Source organism: Copadichromis virginalis, linkage group LG8 (assembly GCF_057382275.1).
Source record: "Copadichromis virginalis isolate Kocher_CV1m ecotype Utaka linkage group LG8, C_Virginalis_male_GT1.1, whole genome shotgun sequence".
NCBI lineage: Eukaryota > Metazoa > Chordata > Actinopteri > Cichliformes > Cichlidae > Copadichromis > Copadichromis virginalis.
In genome coordinates this window covers 20,978,206-21,001,437 of record NC_140625.1, presented here as the reverse complement: position 1 = coordinate 21,001,437, position 23,232 = coordinate 20,978,206, and the positions used below count along the sequence as shown (strand labels likewise).

At 39.6% G+C, this 23,232-nt stretch overlaps 2 protein-coding genes across 2 annotated transcripts in view; one reads left to right on the top strand and one right to left on the bottom strand.

Annotated features, from left to right (window-relative positions):
* The window catches only part of sar1aa (secretion associated, Ras related GTPase 1Aa), a 40,979-nt gene that overhangs the window by 8,366 nt on the left and 9,381 nt on the right, over positions 1-23,232 (bottom strand). The window lies entirely within an intron of this gene.
* On the top strand, positions 589-23,231 carry LOC146703302 (testican-2). Its single transcript, XM_085466475.1, has 9 exons — positions 589-643; positions 10,541-10,655; positions 14,319-14,427; positions 14,880-14,994; positions 15,725-15,844; positions 15,948-16,166; positions 18,357-18,419; positions 19,351-19,488; positions 21,167-23,231. Exons 1-9 carry the CDS (start codon positions 616-618, stop codon positions 21,310-21,312), a joined length of 1,053 nt encoding a protein of 350 aa, XP_085322601.1. The 5' UTR covers positions 589-615; the 3' UTR covers positions 21,313-23,231.

Here is a 23,232-nt window from a genome sequence, read left to right as displayed (position 1 = left end):
TTAAGAGCAAGCTTGTTACTGAATTTGTTAGGGTTTAGTTTTTTACCAAACCTGTACCTAGGGACAACAAAATGGATATAAAATAGACACCACAGCAGTGCAACATGTGGAGCCAGATAATAAAAATATGCAGAATTTGACTGGATGTTGTGCTTTTGACTTGCAATAATATATAGAGTATAAAAGAACGTCATCAGCTAAAAAGTACAATTTAAATAGCAGTGGTAATAAATAATAACCTCAAGGTGAAACCACTGTGTTTTTGGGCCTTAGGCAAACTCTTTCTAGTTATTATTATTTATATTACTTTTAAACCTAGGGCTAAAGAGCTCCCAAGGTTTTGTTGGCACCATTATTTACTTTTAGCATCTTTACTCTCTCTTTTCAATTACAATTAACATGAATGAGATGAATGTATTTGATTTAAAGTGCCGTTCGAGTTTCCATATAATTATGCATTTCTCTTATCTTCCCTGATTATTTCTATTATTCTGAATTTTAATTAAGCCTCTAAAAATCCAAGAGCAAATCTCCTTTATGATGTTGCCTGGAATAAATTATTAAAGCCATTAATGCAAATGTGTTTTTTCCTTGCAGGATGACTACATCAAAAACATGGAGGAGAATGTTGGTTCTGATGAAAGTAAGTCATAAAAACTGATTTTATCTGATTGGAAAGGATTGTCTTTGAAGAGCTGAGGATTGATGAGTGGTTTCATTTAAAGCCTATTGTCTATTTCAGCTTATGTGTATGGTAAAGTACAGCATTCAGAGACAATTTTCACAGCTCAATACTTCATATTGAAATAATGAAAAGCTAAGTGCTCTTTGCCTTTAGCCATCTCCTTTAGACAATGAAATGGTGCAGCACACGCTATCAAAGCACCAACTTCTTCTTTTAACTGCGACAGTTGTCTGAGGTCATCCAGCTCGTGGTGAGCGCTGGTGTGAGGTGTCAGAGATTGTGAAGGGTGAGAACACAGTTGCGATTCAGGAAAGGAGAGACCGAGCCTTCAGTCAGATCCATTAGTTTGAAAAGCCTGCTGTAATTGCTTTTGTTGCTGAGGGCTCAACTCAGAACTCCCACCAGGCTCCATTTTTCTCCGTGGGGTCTGTTCCTAGCTGAGAAAAGAACTTCAGCTGTGGAGGTGGAATAGACAATTTGAACATGAAGTTCAGTTGTGTAATGTTTCAGTTAAACGCTGTTTTGTTTTTTTCCTCATAAAAGACTCCTTTCCTCCGGAAAGATGTTATAATCTTTGATATTTCATAAGATCATTGGGGAATTGCACATTAGGGAAAACAGTGGTTGGAGACTACGGCACGTACAAAATTATTGCAACTGTGTGAAATGAACTTGTGATCTCACTGCCTTTTAAATAGTTCCTTTAAAGGGGACCAAGTCTAAAACCTCTTGCTTTTTTCAAATTGACTTTGGTATGTCAAAATAGCAATAAAAAAGCAATAAGATGGAGTCTGTCTGCTATTAGTTCATGATTGGATGGGATCAAGTTAATAATTAATTACAAGCTCTTTGTTATATACGGAGATTAACTATGTAAATCGGGGGGGAAAAGCTGCACTGATTCATCCGAGTGTTTTGAAACTTTACTTACATTAATCTGATTTCTCTAAAAAATTTCAGGCAGAGAGATTATTTTTAAGCAATAAACAACATAAATGTGTAATATAGGCCATATTTCTAAGTCATATTTTTGAAGAATATTAAAGTGTTGCTCAGTAAACAGGTCATTTCTTGAAATTAATATGTCAAGGTTTATGATTCATTGATGTTTTGTCCAAATGTTATTCATTGTCAACCATAAGTCAACCATTGCTATGTCAGGTTGTATCTGCCTGACCTTTAAGTTTAAATCACAGCAGATTAGGTTCCTGTGCTTGTTTTAACAAAGCAGTCACTCTCATCTTAGCATACAGGAATCCCTTTAAGAAGGTCAGGGGAATAAAGTGCGGTATGAATCATTTAACAGGTCAGGGTATATGTGCACTAATCATACACGCGCTTGCTAATTAGCAGCTCCTAACAATGTGTTCTAGCTGCAAGGTGAGAGTGGGAGGTCGGTTGTAATGCCACACCCACGCTTCCTCTAAGGAAGAAGATGTGAGAAGAAGCAGCTGGAGATGTTATCCCAGTCATCTGTTCTTAGCCTACAACAAGGGGAATAACTAATGTAATCTCAAGAAAACGCCTCGCTTGCTGTAGTGCGGGCGACTTCTATTTGAATACCATTGATTTCATCCGCATCACAACTCCCTTTGGGACTAATTCTGCAGACTTAATTGATCAGAGCTCTCTTCATTGCAAATTCAACAAGACAGCAAAGAACTCCAAGAAGGTGTACCTGCAAGCCCTGGGTAGAACAAAGGACCTAACCGGAGACTTTAGACACCTCTGGTGCCTTTTTAAGTGAGCCAATTGAGACATCAACTCAGCTCCACAGACTGCTCTTTATTCAAGGGCAGTTTTGAAACAATAAGCTGCCCACTCGCTGACTCTGATTTAACAGAGGAGCCTCATATTCAACCTTTATTTATGCTGAACAATTAGACTACCTTTGTCCCTTTACTGAAGCATTTTACTAATTAGATTAAGAAAAAAAAGAGAAAAAAAGGTGGCTGTGATTACACGTCAACGTGTACAACCTCAGGAAATTGTTCAAGCATAATGTGTTGTCAAAGAAAACTGAGGTGAACTTGTGGTTTGCATTCTGTGATAATCGTGAGAAAATAAACGTAGCTGCGAATTGCTCTAACTTGGCAATTAAAACTCAGAACATGAAAGAGTCTTCTAAAATGAACTTAAATGGAAATCCACCAAAACGGGACAGTCTCTCTTATGATTTACTGTTTCATGCTTTAAATGTCCGGCAGCCCAGTAACACACTCTCTGCAGATTTTATTTTTCCCCCAGAACCGCTAAGGTACTTTATTAAATGTAAAAGTAATTGATGATGACAGCTTTTGATTGATGAGCCTGTCCAACTGCAAGGCGCCATACTCGGTGAAGAATTCAGATGCGAGCGCAGACAACAGCGGCGACGCTAATCGTGGATAAGAAAGCAGCTGGAATGGTTTTGATTGCGGTGTAATAATAATAATAATAATCTCTGATAGATTGCACGGGGGCTCAGTGCAGTTGCGTCGCTTTTGTTGACATGATTATAGGAGGATTTAAAACCCATAATGGCTCTATCACATCCTGGCCCTGAACTGAATTCTCGATGCAGCATATTCTAAACAAAACGAGTAGAGCTGGAAAAGCTACTTGATCTTCACTGCAAATTAAATCTAGTGTTTAAATTTCATTTTTCACATGTGGGAGTTGTATATGAGCGCCGTATGACAGATGTGTGTGATTTTTTTTTAGCTGCTGCTTCGAGGCAGTTACACAGCTAGATATATGCAAATTGTGCACAAGGGGAAATGCATTTTGCTCAGGTCAGTGCCATTTTTAAAGACATGACAATAAATAACAGGAGAACTACAAAAGGTTTTCATAAGGACTTGACATATGAGCGGGTTGCACATCATTATCTGAAACAATACCATTATCTTCCGGGCTGTGCTTCTGTAAGGAAATGCAGCGAAGTAGTGTGTGACACAGTTTTAGGTCATGGAAATCGTTCACCAAGTTCATTTGTTTCCTGGCAACCTTGTTTAAGATGAATCCACCAGCTACTTTAAAACTGCTAGAGTCAGCAGTTATATAGTAACAATGATTTTGTGAAATGTGACACTGTCATTGTAAATTTCCGCCTATTCCATCAGTATGTGGGGCATTTTAGCATCTATCAGATCTTTATGTTGTTTTGTAGCCTGCAACTCTGTTTTGCTTTGCTGTTACTGATGTTGTTTACCAGATGCCACAGCAGCCAGCTGTTCTCGGGAAAAAGGCTCTTTGTAAACCCTCGTTACATTATTTTTCATCAAATGGGAGGCGGACAAATTTGGCAATTAGCTGGTAAACATAGTGGAGCTCTAGGTGGCCAGACCTAAAAATTCAGCTGTTTCTCTCACAAATTGGTTGAGACCAAAAGGGACCTAAAAGACAAGTAAATATTGCACGACTCTGGGTGTGCTAATGTTGTGCTGTGTATGCTGGATGTGCAATTAACCTTCATCCTACCAAAATATTTAACATACATGAGCTAACAACTGGGTGCCTGAGCACCCCAAGAATAATTTATTGCAAGAAGCAATATAATAGCAAAATTATAATAATAGCAAAACTTATTTTATGTTCAAATCCCTCATCTGTCTTTCTGTGTGAAGTTTGCATGTTCTCTCCTTCTATGCATGGATTCTCTCAGAATACTCTGGCTTTCTCTCACAGTCCAGAGGGGTTAGGTTAAGTAGTGATTCTAAATTGTCTGTTGGTATGAATGTGACCATGAATGGTTGTCTTGCTCTCTATGTTGGCCCTGTGATTTGTCCAGGGTGTACCTCACCTCTCGCCTTATGACACCTAGGTTAGGCTCCAGTGACCCCAATATAAAACAATTGAAATAAGAGATGCACTCTCCCCAGTGTGTCATGGATCTGCTTTGGTACCGCCATTACATGGCTGAACCCAAACTAATTCAAACTCTCCTTTTGATGTGTAGGAGTAGTCGGCTGTACTCTGAATCTCTTCCAAATGACCTCATCCTATCTTCTAAGGCTTAGCACAGACTCCCTACAGAGGAAACTTTCTTTCAGTCACTGCCCACAGCTCATGACCATATCTGAGGGTAGACACGTAGATTAGCCATTAAATAAACATATTTGCATTTATGCACAGCTCTCTTTTCACTGTAACAGGTTGGTACAGCATCTGAATCTCTCAGACAGCGGTTCTAGCCGGGGAGGTGATGCGATGCTTGAGCTGCGAAACATGGAAGACAGGGTGGACGACCTCTGTCTCTTGGTGGGGGGGATGAAAGCCATGACAAACTTAAAAGGGGGAGAGACTGGTAGAGGAAGAGGTAGCGTGAAGACATGGTGAGGATGGTGTTTAGACCGTTAACAGATAGAATACCAGTAACAAAATCAAGCTGGATGTGGGACCAGGGACGTCTCGGAATACGGAGGGGCTGAAGATGCCCTGCAGAAAGTTGGGTGGAGGCCTCGGTCCGGGCACAGACCTCACGAGCAGAAACAATCTCACGGACATCCGACCCACTGACTGCCACCAAAGGACACGTCGGAGGAGTTGGAGGGTCATATTTGGGTCAGGATGCCCCGAGAGCAGGGAGAAGCGTGCAAAGCCTCCTGATGACTTTGGGAGGGAACGACCAGCAGGAGTGGGAAAACTAACTGGAGAGCGCTTCCACCTTAGCGTTTTTGGAACCAGGACAATAGGCAAGATGAAAGTTGTAGGATTAAAAAAAAAGAGCCTAAAGAGCCTGTGTGGGATTGAGTTGCTTGGCTGTTTGAATGTGTATCAAATTCTGATGGTTGGTCCAAATTAGGAATGGTTCTTTTGCCCCAAGAAGCCAGTGCTGCTACTCCTCCAAGGCCCACTTGATGGCCAGCAGCTCCTGGTCCCTGACGCCATCTTGGTAGACCAGAGGAATCTTATAGAGAATGGACTCCGGAGCGGGCGTTCTGTGGGAAATTTTCTGCTCTTGGGAATGAGACAACAATACAGACAGCTGGGACTCCAGCCCAGGATTTGACAAGACAACAAGGAGATGTGGGGGCCATGTCGAAGAACTGCTGGAATTAACAACTGCTCCCCCAGAGAAGGGAGGAGACGGAGGAGCTGTAGATCTTTGGAGCTGGAAGGGTTTAAAATCTGAGTATATTGCACCCTTAACCCACAATCTATGGGGTATGCTTAGTAATTCTGTCCATAAATATTATGAACACAATCGAAAAAGAATCAAAACCCACCAAAACCCACTATGAACCAAACTTTTTACTGTTAATCTCAATCAAGCTCTTACTACGATTATACATGGATCAGAAATGACTAAAACCACATTACAGTCAGTTATATCACACAATTTGCAGGGCATGCTGCCATGTGACAGGAGGAGCAAACAGTTGCTATCCTCCTGTCTGTTTTTGGAGTAAAGGTAACACTTTTTAAAGAAGATTTTCCAGCTGAGCAGTGAACAATCACAACAGCAGGTGGAGTTTTCCTCACTCCAAGGAGGGTCATTGCTGCTTGGTTTGGGGCTTGCAGTGTAGCAGAAACAGCTCTCCTTCCCATGTGTGGCATGACCAGGGTATGTCCCAGCTGGGGACAATTTATAAAAAACAACACACATTTTGAGATATGACAAAAGATAAACCTCTGTGGTCTACATGGAACCCAGTCGGTTAAGAAATCACACTAAATGGTAACATATTTATTTTTTTATAAGCTTGCTTCTGTTACCCCAAAGATTCCAAAAATACATTATTATATCTTTCATAAGCTTTTTTATAATTTTACAACTATCTAACTTGAAAATTCCTTCCTCTCTTTGCTAACATAAATCCTGTCACTTTTTCACAAACATGAGACTCTTATTAAGTCTCCTTCTGTTATATGGTTTGCAGGTGTAGTTTAGTAAAAAGAAAGTAGATCCTACACAAAACTGGTCATAACATGGCTGGTGACTTTTTTATTGTTCTTTTTTCTGGTTGTTGATGTGTTTTAGTTTTTTTTTGTTGTTTTTTTATTATCCTGATCATGATTTCTCAAAATAAAAAAAAATAAAAAAACAGGCATAGGTGCCAAATGTATGTGCCACTTATTTAGATTGTAAAAGAAAGGGAACATATCTCCAGAACTGAATAACTTAAAACAAAACAATCTAAATGGCAAAAATTGCACTGCAGGTCGAATGAAAGATATTTAGATATTCTGTGTGCACCTGTTCAACTGCTGGTTAGCGTAAATATCGAATCATCCAGTAACATGGCAGCAAATCAATGCATTCAGAGGAGAACTGCAAGACTGCTTTGTTTGAGCAGACTCAAATAGCCAATTGTTACAACTGAGGGATGCTGAAGGGGCTACTATTTGCGCCACACAATTTGTGTGTGTTTTCTAGTGGTTTTTGTTGTTTTTTTGGTATCTCCTACCAAACATTTAGCTGGTGCAATGCATAGTTCACTGCAAAGCCCATAGCTGTGGTTTCAGGTGCTTTGAGGTCATAGTGAATACTCAGATGCTGAGTGGGAACAGTTTATGGTATATTACACCAGTAAAACAAACCAAATTCTGCTTCCTGCCTCCATGAAAGTTTCCTGATAGTAACCACTCAGCAAATACACAGTGACAGATGATGTAAGACAAACCAGACAAAGCCTGGGGAAAACTTGAATGATGACTTGTGCTAAGGAGAGCTGATGTGACACATTGAGTCATACTGAAGATATTAGATAGCTTTGCTTTTTTTTTCTTTATTGTCAAGAAATAGTCAAAATGATATATGGGGTGACAGATTGGGGTGAATTTTGTTGAGCTTTTATGTCCTAAATCAAAAGAGAGGCTGGAGACAAATGTACTATCAGCAGTAGAGTCTGTCTATTATTCAGCTGCTGGGGTTAAATAAAATGACAGAGCAGACTACCTGTTGGACCAGATGAAGCGAATAAAAGTCAAGTGGTCACAAAAAGTGTTATATGGAATGACGGAAAGTTTATGAGCTTTCGCTGCTGACAGAGTCTTGCTATCTGTCTTCGGGCTTCTCTGCTGAATATAAATGCTATGTCATGAATTTCCACTCAGCAGAAGAACAGTTTGGACAAATTGGTTTGTAATTCAGTTAAGACAAACAGCAAAAATAATACCAGCCCTATCCCACTTCTATTCATTTTCTTTTCTTTTTGGCTATTTACAAGTTGTTGCCCTTTGAAATGATAATGCATCTGGAATCCTGCTCTACTTTGAGGTTAGTTTTTGTTTTATCGACTTCTGTTGCTCGAGGGAGTTTTACAGAACGGCAGAGTGTGTAATCTGGAGTCATGTGAAGATGAACCAGGGGGATTTTTCTCCTCGTGTTTTAGATTCTACTGCACCTGCAAGTAAATTTGTTTTTATGCAAAGTAATATATAACAAAACATTCATTCAGTTAGGAAAATCTCAAAATTAAACTTGTAAAAATATGCCCCAAACTCCTAAGCATATTAATGACTACAAATGTTTATTCTGCAAGTGTCTCCATATCATTTCAGTCGCACATGTATGTAACAGCCAGTGCTTTTTTTCTGTTGTTTTTTTTTTCTAAACTGTGTGTGGTACAATATGACACCAACACAACATGATCATGCCCAGCTGGGATGGAGTGACTAATGCCTTTCAGCTCATTTGGGCCACTGAAAAAACATCTCAGAAAAAAACATCAAATTACTGTTTTAGAAATTCTTAGAGCCACACCAAAAAGTAATCAAATGTCTTCATCTAATTTGTTGTCAACTAGAATTAAACACAGAAAAAATATGTTTTTTATTTAAAAAGGGGGAGCATGACCCAGGTCTTTAATCTAGACATTGTGTTTTATATATATCTGGCTTATGTCTTGCATTGTTTAAACAAATTCATCCCACCAAACACAAGCCAATATAAATGCCTCACATGTAGCAATACTGCAATCTTCCCAGGAGCAAGGAAAAAATCCCTCCCAGGGCTGGACTGTGCAGATTCCTCAGTCAGACCTAAGTTAGTCTGTTAAATATTAAAGTTCATGACTGTAGAGAAAGACAGTCATGAAAATGTATGGTTTGTTTCAAAGGTTGCCAGGAGAGCTTACGTGTGAAAAGTTGTATCTGAACAAATCATATGTCCATAAAACGTCATAAAACTAAATATAAAAGCTTCAGATATAGCTTTTACTCTCACATCTTGTGACTGGATTGGCATTTTAATGGCGTTTGGAGTCACTGAGTTGATCATGAACTCCTCTGTGAGGCTGTCTGTCCAACAGCTAAAGTTCGGTGCAAATTAGGCAGCAGGAAACGATCCTACGCACAGCAGCAAATTTAACAGAATGACTCAAAAAGAAAACAGTAAAGGAGTTGCAATCCAGATCTCAACCTGATTGAAACACAGCGGCAGAACGTTAAGAGAGCTGAGCCTAAATGATCCCTGCAAACCTCATTGAATTGACACAATATAGTAAAGAAGAGTGGGCCTAAAACTCCCCAACAATGATATGAGAGACTGATAAATACAGAACATCACTACTTCAAATTATTGCTGCTAAAGGTGGTTGTACGTAGAATCATGAGATGTACCTGGTTTTCAAAGGACCCTATGCAGTGTGAAAAACTCTTTTATATGACTGTATCTCCTGAAAAATAACAACAACAAAATAATAATAATAATAATAAGCCAATAGGACCAAACACATTTTCTCTGTAACAGAGCGTACATTGTGGAACAAAGGCCTGTGGAGGACAAGCTAGCACAAAAGTGCTGCCAGACTCTATTTTTTATTAACTACTGTCAGCAGCTTGGTCTCCTGCATGGTCTTATAGTACAAAAACACCACAGGCAGACAGTATTTCTAGATTCTCTGTGAGTTGTCTTGTCATCCACTGATTCTATAAAAGTACAATGTTCCCTCATACTTCCCTAGCATCTAAGTATTACCTAGTCGTGGGATTTGCAGGAATCTGGCTGGCAGCCACCTTGTATGTTGACCGTGTTGACTACAAAGCAGCTGCTCGAAGCTGACTCAGGATTTCACAACTTAAATTTCTCCTAGCGACTGCCGACTGCCGCTTGCCACTCACTCTTAAATTTATCTGTGCCTTTGAGTTTTCCCAGCTCGCTCCGGCAAGGCGTTAAATGGACTGGGACGCTGTGACATCCACTTTCGGATGGCATTGACCATTGGCTGAGAAAGGTGGAGGACACAGTTCTATTTCCATCTCAGTCTATTAGAGGGAAGGAGACTGGCATCGAACAATTCAACTCCCTGAAGATAGAAGGAGACATTAAGGGAGACAGCGTGCGGAGGGGAAAGAGGATAGAAAGAATGGGAACGTGGAAGACAAAGATGGAGTGTGTATTTCTGTGTGAGAGAGAAAAGGCAAGCGGGGGAGAGACAGTGATAGGTTGACATGGGGGAAGTGAGATGTGACAAGCTGAGAGAAAGAGATGCTCAATCAGTGCTGTCAGGTTTTCTCGCAATCACAGACAGCCTGCAGTTGGAGACTGCAGGCTGTACTATTGATGATAGGCTGCCTAATGACAGCTAGGCGCCCAGTAGTGCTGACTAAATAATCAATGGACTCATTTGTTCACACTGGTGGAATATTTTTAAATACACATTTCATGATTTTTATTGTATACGCCTGTGTCAGAGAGAGGTTTGTGAGAATGGATCATTTGAAATGGCAAAGCAGCTTTGTCTTTTTGTGGGGTTGCAGTGTTTGGTATAAATCTACTGAAGGCATGCTCCTTGTCAAAAGTAACAAAAACAGCCGGTAGCTCTCCATTTGTCTGCTGTAGGTGACCGAAATAGAGAATGAAACTGCAACACCTTAGGTGTGAACGACACCATTGGATTTTCACTCTTCGTGTTTTTGTGTTTGCAGCCCTGGACACCACCAAGGATCCATGCCAGAATGTGAAGTGCAGTCGCCATAAGGTGTGCATTGCTCAGGGCTACCAGAGGGCCATGTGTGTCAATCGCAAAAAACTGGAGCACAGGTAGGAGGAGCTGCAGAGCTTCGATGCTTGTTTTTTTTTTTTTCAAACGTGTCGTAGATTTCCAAGTGGACAGGATGATGTCAGCAGTTAAAAGCACTAGAATTATCAGGTGAAGAGTTAATGAACAAAAAGTAGCTTTTATATAATGTTTGAAAAAGTCATGGTTAAATAGGCCATCTACCAATCTTTTACTGTCTTACTCTGCATTATTGCTGCTGATTTTGGACTTTCTTCCAATGTTCTCAGATTAAATTCTGTAGGTTTCGGTGTACATAGGTCATTTGTAAATCACTATCACCTTAATTTTATTGTCTTGAAAAAGGGCTATGTAAATAAAGCTTTAATTATTGGCTAATTGATTGGCTAACAAATTTAAGAGGCTCTGTGAAGTGCCATGAGTGGAGCTTAAACTCTCCTGCTGAGCAAGCTCTAGTTAGAAATGGCTCAGGACTTCGGGAGGAAGATTCACACAAGAGAAAGTGACAGAATGTCCAGGAAGTGTATAAAGTTGAGTGAGAATATGTATTAATACTTGTAACGTCAACACTTTCTTGGTGGAAATGACTAAAACCTGGGCAGCTGGTGAGTGGGAGAAGAGATGAATAAGAGCAGGTTAAGAAAACAAGTTTTCAGCTGAGACTCACGTGTTGCTGGTATTTGAAAGAATTGCACTGCAACACTGACATGTAGAAAACAAGCTATGAGTTACAACTTTTAAATGGAAATAAACATCCTCTGTGTTGTTTAGCAAAAGTGTTTTTATTTTTATGTCTCAAACAGCTTTAATGACATTTATATTTTGCACTGCTTTAGAACAGGAAAGTCAAAACTGGCCTGGTAAGACTCCGGCCAATTGGATGACTTTGGAAAAGGAAGGCGGGCATACGTTTTGGAATTTTAACTGTGTTTTTATAGGTTTTTACAGCTTTTCTTACTGATAAAGACCTTCCCCGTGGCCAATTTCACTACAGTATAGAATGAATAGATAAACAAATGACGGAAAAGTTCGTTTTTCACTATCGATTATAGAAATTTATGGGATTGCTTTTTCTTGTACACTGCCTACAATGGAATATTTGGCTTATTTAGGCAATAAGCTATGAGAACTTTTAAAGTAATTTCACACATTTATTTCTTACAATTGAAGTTGTGCTGATAGATTATTTCAGTTACTACAGCAGCATTTCTTTATCATGAAGAAAAACTGAGACATTATGTTGAAATTGCATATTGAGATATCTCAAGGATTAAATGTGTAGTTTAAATATCTTTTACAAAAACAGAAAGGGGAGTTTCACTGGCCCAGATAAACGTGAGCACTATGTGGTCCTCAATGTGCTTTATGAAAGTCGCCATGGAGATAATACCAGAATATGAAGCAAAAGGAGAAAGATGGTTTGCGCTGAAGCTCTGAAATTAGAGATATTAGTAGATATGTTAAAGAAAAAATGGCAAGAGCTGATCTTTTAAATGGACCCGTGTTGTCCTTTTCTAAATCAGTACGAGATACTTTTGTCACATATTTCAGAGCACTATATGCTGCATATAATAATAGTCGTGACTTATCTTACATGCACATCTGACTGACAGAGCACGTAGCTGCAGTTGGTTAAACATTAGCCACTTGTATTTGTAATATTGCGTTATGGAGCTGAAAGACGAGATCTTTTAATCATTTTTTGTACCAGATACTTTGATCAAAAGCAGTCCTAGGGACAATTTTGTAATTTTGCCAATATAGTGATGTGTCAGTAGGGTTTATATTCTGATTTCAAATGTTGCCCTCTGCACAAAGACCCTTTAGTTGTCTGTGAGAAACAGCGAGAAGCATTTATCTGTTCTCTCACCCATTCATTCCACTTTCTCTGAAAAACAAATGAGCAGAGTTGGAGGCTGAAAAGAATTAATGGAGTGAATTATTACTACCTGCAAAGTCTATCTGCAGCGACAGGCATTTATCTTTTTCAATAAAGTGCTTCATTTACAGAGTCACTCCAGAGACGAGAGAGACTGTGTCGAATAATGGGTAATAAGCAGGAACGCAACCGCACTAAACCGTCCTAGCATCATTAAGTAGCAGCCGCAGAAGTCGTACAGCAGGCCCTGTGCTTGTGCCCGCCAAACATGAAGTCAATCAATGTGTGAGGGCAAAGCAACCGAGGGGGATTTCATGAACGGTGCATCCAAATATTAACAGGCACATTATGACTTTCTAGCAGTTATAATCAAAAGCGCCTTGTGGTGTTTTGTAGCTTGCAGGATGTATTAAATGAGACAGAGTTGTAATGAAAACAGCTTGTTACAGAAGATTTGTAGCTATGTGTTTGACCTGTACAAGCCGGCAAATATTATAGGGCCAATTCATCCAAATTAGAAAACATATTCACTCACTCTTTCAGATTTATAACATGTAGCTATACAGAAAATTTTCTGTTTCTTTTAACGAGGATCTCAGAAGTTTGCCCCTGAGCTTTCTGGAATGGAATTTGTTTTGTGTTGCTCACAACTTTGAGAAATCCCACCTAATGCATTCAGCAGCAGTTGCTGCTACATTACATTTCACACACTGTGAAGACTCTGTTGTCCAAGGAAGTTTAAATGCATTCAAACTTAATAGAAATAAGACCTGAGGAAGAGGAATCTGCGGTTGCTGGCAATCCTTTTCCAATTTTCATCAAGCACCTAAATCAGATAAAAATGTAGTTGCTTGAAATGTTTTGTTCAAAAAGTAAATACCTCCAGTGAAATACTATGAAGAAGCCATACTTTGAGTTTAAAGCTACTTAACTTTTAGTTTAGCTGTAATTATATGATAGATAAAGTATCATACAGTAGAGGCTGACTAACTTATTGGCCACTACTGCCTCTTTGCTGATCTTTTTTATATGCATTTGTAGCAGCCGATAAATCAGAAGAAGAAACACCCTTCAACCTTGTTATGAGTTTGCCCACCAGGGGGCACTCTTGTTATAAAGCCACAAATACAACAACCAGCTGGTCCCAGCAGTCCAGTAGAGGATAAATGAGTAAATAAATAACCAGACTTAAAACATTTAAAAAAAAAATCTGTTTATATTTTGTGTGTCTGAAAGAAAAGTATTGGCTACTATATAGAAATATTGGATTTTAAACAGACATCTGGAATTCACCTCAAAACTGCTAGTCTTCGGTGATAGTTTATGATTGACTAAAAAGTGAATAGCTGTGAAAGTAATGGCATCAGCTTCAGCTGTAAGATTTTCTAAGAGCAACATGGCAGTCAAACAATCCAGAATTGGAACCGAGAGAATTGCCCCAGATCACTACTTCCAGAGTGAGGGAAAAGACTTTTTAATGCCTTACTTTTGGACAAACATGAAGATGTTTCTTTTATCTGATGTGCTTGCTGATTCTGTGTATGTGCATTTTTATGTCTTGACCAATGAAATTAAAGTAGATTTAGATAATGCTTTATAATATCTGCCCCAAAAAGTGCTCAGATTTGTTTCAAGATGGTGAGATTTCTAGAAAGACTTTAATTTGATCCTCAGAATGTTAGCGTGCCATGCTAACATTTAGCTCCAACTACTCGGTTAGTGAGCTGTGGCTACTCCCAACTTGTGTTCTTAGAGTCAGAAATGGACGGATACCTCTGATATATTATTTTTTTGCGTTGGATTTCAGAGGCAAACAGTCAGAGCAGATGGAGGTGCACGAAGGCAGCTGCAAGCCTTGTCCTGTGGCAGCCTCCTCACCTGTGTGTGGCTCTGATGGACATAACTACGCTTCAGAGGTAAAAGCACCCACTCAACATAATTGCTTTATTTGTTTTTGCTTTATTACCAAAAACACGTGACATCATTTTAAATAATGAGATGAGGCCAGTCAAGCGCTGTTTCCTGCTACACTGACATATACGTGGGTGAAGCAGGGCAGCACAATTCATCACTGTTAGCAGGAGGATGAGTGCAAAGGCACAATGTGGCCAAGTGATTAATGACTGACGTCGCTTTGAGCGCATCACTGTATACTGGCCAGTGCCAGGAAACTTTATTGATTTATGTATAGTTTTTAATTTTGACCTTGCATGAGAAGACAGCAAAAAAATGACAACTCAATTTTGCTGTGTTTCTCTAAGTGCAGTGTCTCATCTGAATGACCAATCTCTTTTCCTGCGGTCACCCCCATAAATATTTTAACTGCATCCTCCTCTCTCGCTCTGTCTGTCTGTTTCTCTCCTTACAGTGCAAGCTGGAGCAGCAGGCTTGCCTCACAGGCAAAGACCTGAGCGTCATGTGCTCCGGATTTTGCCCTTGCTCCACAGCCTCCGTTTCCATAACGAATGCTGACACAAAGCACGGCAAGTGTCTTTTCTTCACCTCCTTCGTGTTTGTGCATTTCAATTTTGGGAGCCAGCATCATCGCTGTCAATCTTCGTGAGTCAATAATTCAAAAAAGGAAAGTTATGATGCACTGTTGGCCACACACGCATTCTTCTTTATGGATAGGCCTCGCAGAACAGCTCAGCCCGATGCTTGCTCAATATTTGGCATCAATACTCACCAATTTCAGAGATTACTGTTAGCTGAAATCCCCCCCCCCCCCCCCCCCAACCCTGTGGTTAAACTGGTCTTTCAATCATGTACTAATTAATTATTTAGAGTGTACACTATCTATGATTGCAGCCAAACAGTATTGATTGTCTAGATTCTTGAGCATGTGAAAATGCCGATTGATCCAACGAATGAAATGTTACTCCTGCTTTTCGTCTGTAGTCTTGAGTGAGTGCTTAGCTACTGAGAGTGGATTTCTGTTGGATAGCAGCAATTTGCGGCCACAGAGTTAATTGCGAAATAATGTTTTCTTTGATTAGCACATCACACACTTAAATAAATCACAGTGTGAAAACCCAGCTGTACAGCTCAACAACCACTCTACTGTGAGGAAAATCTGTCCCTTTAGTTCTGTTCACTGTAGGGGCATTATAAAGCAGTACTGAGTCTGTGCTTGCCTTTAGGGAAAGTGACTCAGGTTGCTGTTAAGTGTCTGCCAGGATTTTGAATGTAGGAATTTCCTTTTTCCTCCTTCAGAGAGCTGCACTGGGCAGGACCTGGCAGACCTGGGTGACCGTCTGAGAGACTGGTTCCAACTCCTTCATGGAAATGCGAAGCAGAACAACTCTGGCAAGCCTGGAGCTGGCACCGCTTCAGGTTAGAAACGCACGAAACAGCTTTATTCTCTGCATCCTCCAAACTTACGACTCAATTGTGCAGACAGAAAGAAATCAAAGTAAAATGCTTTAATAACCAACAGCACTGGACAAGAGCCTGGTGGCCAGCTGCAAGGACTCCATCGGCTGGATGTTCTCGAAGCTGGACACCAACAACGATCTGTATCTTGACCACGCTGAGCTGGCGGCTATTAACCTGGACAAGTATGAGGTCTGCATCCGACCCTTCTTCAACTCCTGTGACAGCTACAAGGATGGGAAGGTCTCTACAGCAGAGTGGTGCCTCTGCTTCTGGAGAGAAAGTGAGCGGATTGATTTTCTCTGAAGAAGCACAGAGAGCGGAGTCTATTTTGAGTCAAAGCTCTAAACGGGTGAAATAAAAGCTAGGTTAATCAAAGGAAACACTGGGTATGCACTGAAGTGATGAAACGGGCTGCTCATGAATGCTATGAAGTGTGATACACAAAATCTGTTAAAAAAACAGCATGATATTCTAAGTCAAGGATTAAGGATTAACACATTGAAATGTGGCCACATATTGGAAGGTGGTAAAATAAATGTATCATCAATCTGTGACATTGGGCGAGAGGTGGCATACACCGTGAACAGGTTTCTAGTTCATCACTGTGCCAACAGAGGAAAAGAGTCATTCACACTCACATCCACACTCATGGCCAACATTATTCTGGGAAATACTCTACAGAGTGTTCTGCTAAAAACAGACACACTTAGCATGTTGTAGTGGGGGAAAGCAAAGAGCTTTTCTTAATCCAGAGTTTGAATATTTTTGCACTTAAAAAACAATAACATTTAACATGGTGTTCTTTAACTTCATCTACATACTTTAAAGCACAAGGTCCTCTTCACTTTAGACTTTGTCAGTTTATAAGATGTGTTTGAATCTGTTTATTCATCACTAAACTGTAGACGGATCTAAGAAAACAAAACTCCCCATCATGATTGGCATATCTCCTGCTGTCCAATTTGGGACTGTTTTTGTCATGTGGTGTTTCTGTCTTTGACCAATTGAAGGTAATTCTTCATGCCTCCCTAAAGCTTGCCCACAAATGAGTTTTGTCTCTCTACCTTGTTAAAGAAAATGTATTCCTCACTTGGTTTAACCTCAAAAGCCTTCTTTAGCTGTCAGTATCTCTCACTGCTGGTCACTACCATAAAATACAGACTGTATCTAAAAGATAGACATCTGTATTTTCTTTAATTGGCCAGCAGGGGGTGAGTCGTGTTGTTGTAAAAAGATCTGATTTTATTCTCTACAGGGTTCATGGGAATGAACCCTCAATTAATCATTTCAAGCCTTACTGAATACATCATTATGTTTATTTCCCATATGGAAAAGAAATAGTAAAAACTTATATGATTTACTCATGAAAGTGGCCACTTTCTCATTACTTTCATATATTGTTTTAGTAAGTATCCAAAACATACAAGTTTCATTTATGTAATTTTTCAAGGGATCTTATATCTGTTTTCACTCTTATATGCTTTTCATACAAGTTTCACACAAGACAGATACAAACTTTATAAGATTTATATATATCTTTTCCATATGGGTTTGTAAAGTACAATCTTCTTTATACTACAGTAGTAATTAATAACACATAGATATTATTTATAGAGCTGGACAAGGTTTTTTTTAACTATTTCTGTTTAGTCACAAACAGTCTGTACTGGTTTTGAGCCATTGCGCTCTGATCAGTAAGGTTTAATGAACATGTAATCACAGTAGACTCAATTAACGTGGAAAAACGGAGACATTTTTGTTAAAATTCCACTTATTAATATAAGTAAATATGCATTAATTTTCTTGCCTGGCCAGCTTGAGGTCAAACTGGGTTAAAAGAGTTTGACATTAATGAGGTGGTGTGCTCAGAAAATTTTTCGGAGCTTGAGGATCTTCATAGATGCTATCTCACACATAACCTTACCTTCAGCTACCCACACGTGCCCCATCTGACCTTGACTAAGCAACAGGATTTTTCTGGGACTACACTCATTTGCAGGCTGATTGACCCATCGATCAAGTGTTTAACCTGCAATATATTACTCTTTAAGCTGTTTTTTAAAAGCACAGCACATTTATATATTTTCTCCTTGCGGTGTGACTTGATAATAGAGTAAAGAAGATCTAATAATGCACCTAGTTTTGTGCAAACACAAGAGCAGCTCTGTGAAGAAGTACAGAGAAAGGTTTATCGGATTGGGGGTCAATACAAAGTGTCTTCTTCTTTGTTTCCATTTCTGTCTGTTCTTGAGGTTCAGCTTGCTTTCTTGTCACTCTTGGGCTACATCCATATGTTCTTTCAGGCAAGTTCTTGACAATCGATCATCCTCAAGGGAATGAAATATAAGACTTCTTACGCAAATCGATATGGACAAAAAGTGTAATTATGAAGAGCATTGATTCAGATAAAGTTTAGGCAGAATACTTTTAGGTATTGTCTGTCATCACTTTTCTCATTTGATTCTCACAGAGCCGCCATGCCTTGCTGAGCTGGAGCGGATCCAAGTGCAGGAGGCAGCCAAAAAGAAGCCGGGTAAATACATTTTTCATTACAATACTGTGCTGTTAAATATATATTTGAAGGTTTTTAACCACTACGCTTGCATAGGAACATATGTTGAGCAGGATCTTGTTGCTCTTTTAACTCAGATCCTTTCAAAGACATACAGCTCAGCCATCAAGCTGATGTGTGCCCTCAGATTGGCTTTGAGTCTCTTGGTGAACTTATGTAACAAAGCACTGGAAGCAGCAGGCAAGAAGCTGTAGAAGGCTCATTAAAGAGCTCACAAGCACACGGCTAGGATTAGGCCCTAATCAGGCTGGGGGGGGGGGGGGGATTAGGGGGCAGCACTTGGCTTTGGGAGAGAGCAAGGCTGACACAGAGCAAGGCCGTCTGGCCCAGCAAGAAACACCACGACACAGGCTCTACATACTGCGTGCTCAACATACTGTACAACACAGCGGCTTTTCTTTCTTCAGCTCCAGACCTAGAGATTGGTTCTCCAATCCCTGAAGCCCACTCGTCTTACTTATTGTGATTGGTTTTTTTTTTCACAGAATTGGGGTGGGGAGGGTTGGAGCTTGTTAGAGAGCTTTGCTTTGGGTTTGACAAGTGTCCTGAGGGATGCTGAAACAGTGGAGCTCTGTCACAGAGGCTGTCACTATATTTTTATATGCCACTCTGGCAATAGAAGGAAACACACCACATCACCAAATCGTATCCACCAAACATATGTGTGTTTGTGTAAAACAAACAGGGAAAGTTTTCACTGTCTCCATGGCATTCTCTGCCAAAAAGCTGCCTCTCTATCCTAACTGATGGTCTTATCACAGGTTCACTAAAGCGTGCTGGCATTCTCGTTTGCTGCACTCATTTCCAGCATCAGTATCAGGCAGCTGTGTGTGTGCTCAGGGTATCAATATTCAAGAAATGGCTGCGTGTTTGTATGTGTGGGTCTTTGCAGGGATGTACATTCCCAGCTGCGATGAGGACGGCTACTACAGGAAAGTGCAGTGCGACCAGAGCCGAGGGGAGTGCTGGTGCGCGGACCAGCACGGTGGAGAGATGATGGGCACCAGAATCCATGGCAACCCCAACTGTGGTAAGAGGATGGCAAACAAATACTTTCAATCTCCATCTCTTGAAGTCGTGTTTTGTTTAAATCCTTAAAGTTAGGTACTTATCGCAAGTAAGATGATTTTAGGCAGTTTCTAATGAAAATCAGCTTTATTCAAATAGATTTCTCAAGCCATTTTTATTTTATCTCTTTTTATTATTGGTAAACTTGAAATTTCACTTTTCATATTTAAGATTAGACAGGTTGTAATTTTCTCCTTACATTTCTATAGTTTTCCATTTGTTTTTACACGCTCTGAGCTCTCACTTGCAAACTTGAGAAGTTTTTACATTTTCTGCAGTGCAGGAATTAATTGCTTCGCTCATTCAATCCCTTTGTGGATTTTAGAGTCAGAAGAGCTGTACCAAATTATTAGTTTTGTGTCAGAGGAAGAAAAATAGTATCCAAGATACAGTCAGTACTGCTTGTTTTGTTTGATCAAAAGTCAAAATCCAAACAAAATCAGCTACCGACAAGAAAACAGGCAATTCAGCACTAATGGAAAACAGCTCTTCCTGCAGAAAAATACAGGTCAATTGGCTGGACCAGAACACTGTCCAGAGTATTAGAACAAATCTCTTGGATAGGTTTGATAAGAAAAATAAAGAAAATGCAGATTTATGTGTACTGAACCAAAGATACAACAGTTTCTGCTTGACGCATGAAAAAGTTTGGACAGGCGAATTGTTTATCACTACACTATCTTATAAGGGTCATGTATCACTGGTATTCAATCTATTAACAACAAATATGGTAGGAGCATATTTGAATCCTGGCAGGCGGGGGTGTTCATCAGTTCTTTTTATTGAGTGAAAATATGATATATATGCATTGTATGGAGAGTCTTATTTACCATCTTAATCATGCCGTAGTAAAAGAGTGGAGTGATTTCTGCTGCAACTGAGGACTAGAAGCAACATTTTCTCTCATTCTATTTGGCAGACCAAGCAGTGACTAAAATATGGCATTTGGGCCAGATCATCAGGACTGAGCTCTATGATGGTGATTCTGTGTAGCTCCAGTGTTGTACGCAGAAGCAAATGTGCTTTCAAACTTGTTTTGCATGTCTACAGATGATTTTTTTTATCTTTCCCCTACTCCAGATTATACTGATTATTTGTTATGCTTTTAAAGTAAAACACAATAAGCCAATAAGATAGACAGGTGCACTCCAAACATTTATGACTGGTTATTTATGTGGCAATTAATAGATTCTAAAACTATAGCTAAAATGGTTTTAACTAAGCCTACAGTAAGGCCTTGAATATAATTTCCATATACATGAGTCCACTAGGTTCTGCTTTGGTCTGAGTGATGTTTCATCATCAGATGGAGAGCTTTAGTGTCCTTGATGTGTCTGCATGCTTGCCAATTTTCTGTGATCATGCAGACTTACCCAGAGAGACTTTACATTACAATGCACCAATTGTGAATATGCCCCAGGCGGCAGACTTCAGAGACATATAACAGGAATGACTACTCGGCCATCAAGTCTCCAGCTGTCTGTGTTCGTGTATGCAAGAGAGTAAAAATCAAAGCTTTAGTGACATAAAATATTGTTCTTATTTCAGGAAATAAGTCCTGTTTGTGTTGTCGTGTCTGTGTGGTTCTTGTTTTTTTAATTTCTTTCTGAAATTAAGTTGATCTGATCCACTTTTTACAGATGAAGTGATGGGATATTCTGGAGATTTTGGAAGTGGAGTGGGATGGGAAGATGAGGAGGAGAAGGAGGCGGAGGACAACGGGGAGGAGGCAGAAGAGGAGGAAGAGGAGGAAGGTGAGGCAGATGATGGAGGATACATCTGGTAGAACTGTGTGACCCCTATATGGAGAGCATGGCTGCTGGCCTGAAAATCTACAGAGACGGCTCTCTCCTAAAAGCTAAAATTTATGGGGTTCGTGCTCGGGAGGTACGGGATTGTCCTGGTGGGATGTGTAGTGCTTGGCAGGTCCAGTGATGAAACGATGACCAGTTTTTTTTTTTTGTCTTAGATATGTGTAATTGCTTCATTCTATTCTCTGTTTTTTGAGCAACAGAGCTTTTTTGGTTTGTTTTGCTGTCCTGAAAACCAGGACCCACTGACTACTGCACCATTGGTAGCTGAAGTCCATCAGAATTCCTATCTTGTTCAAGCGCCATCTATGCATATAGAGATTACCAGTAATTTTGTATTGTGTAAACTGTTGCTTGAGTATTAGAGTTGTTGTCCCACTGGAATGACTAGAGATCATTAAACAAACAGTTTGACATTTTGGGAAATAAGCTTATTTATGGTTTTTTTTGCAGAGGTTAGATGAGAAGCTCATTATCACAGGAATAAAGACCAGGGGAAGACAGTTGCTTTGATCTTTCTGTATAGAAAAAGAAACAGCCAAACATTTAACATTCATCCTAATAGCCTAGCAGGGAGCTGGACTCAATCCCAGCCATCTAAAGGGGTCTCCAGTACATCACAAGACCAAAAAAGTTAACATTTATATCAAGTTTGTTTGAACCTTATTTTAAAAAGCGCTAGGGGAAGAAACAGTCTGACACATCATTTTCTTTTTCCCACTTTGTCTACAAATGAAAATGTGATAATTACTTACCTTAAAAAATGCTAATGCCTGGGTCAGGATACCTTTAAAAGTAGCTACACTAGCTGATCCTGTCTGACATGAAACAATCTGACAAATGGACCAGTAGTGATCACATTAAGAGAATTATAGATCTGCTTCTCCCAGTAGCTCTACATCTGTTTTGGTTCCTTCTCACCACTCTCATGACACCATTTCCTGTCTCCGAGACACCTGAAAAGCAGGCACTACCTCCTGATCAGCACCAAACAGCAGATATACACATTTACTGTAGCAGCTGGTGATAACAGTGGAGCATTTAGCAGCTAAAGGACCAGATATTTCCCTTAGGAGTTGGTAGATCAAAATCACACAGTTACTAAAGCAGAGTAAATACTGGATTTACATTTGCCAGAAGATAGTCATGAATGTGATAAACGCTAATATTCTATCATTGGTTATGTAAATAAGTTCACTATGTCAGCTGTGCCCACAGCTTGTTTCCTCTGCCTCGGATGGCTAAACAATTTCACAGTAATTCTGATCTCCAACTTGCCTATTTAATGCTTTTTAAGTTTGCTTTCCAAAATGTCAAACTTTTCCTTCGAAGCAGCTCAGCACAATGTAGTTATGTATTTCCAAACTGATTATGTATATAAATCAAGTGAATCAACTGTGACAGAAGCTTAGAGGATTTCAGGTCACTATGGTTTCAAACTATTTTTGTGAAGGTCAAAGCAGTTTTTAAATTGTACATGTTTTACTATTTAAGTGGATGCACAGAACTATATACAGTACCTTTATTCCCAGATGGATTATTGAAAACCTTAAGAATGTACTTTAATGACCCAAACGTCACCCACAGTAGAAACCACTAGTCGCTGTCCTCTGCTGACTCTGAAATCATGTCAAAGAATGTGACACAGATATTTGTTTTCTTTGCAACTTGAAATACTGTATTTTGTGTTTCTAAAAGGAAGTGTGCATTACTTGAAGTTCTGTGTGTATACTTGAATTTACACTGTATTTTTTTTTTCTATGAAAATATTGTTGCCATGTCTTCATTCTTGCTATCGATAGGCCACACATTTGTTTGTTTTTAGTATTGCATGTTAGTAAATAAGAATTTAATTCTTGGCTGAGCACTTTACTAATAAAGGCAATGGAGCCAAG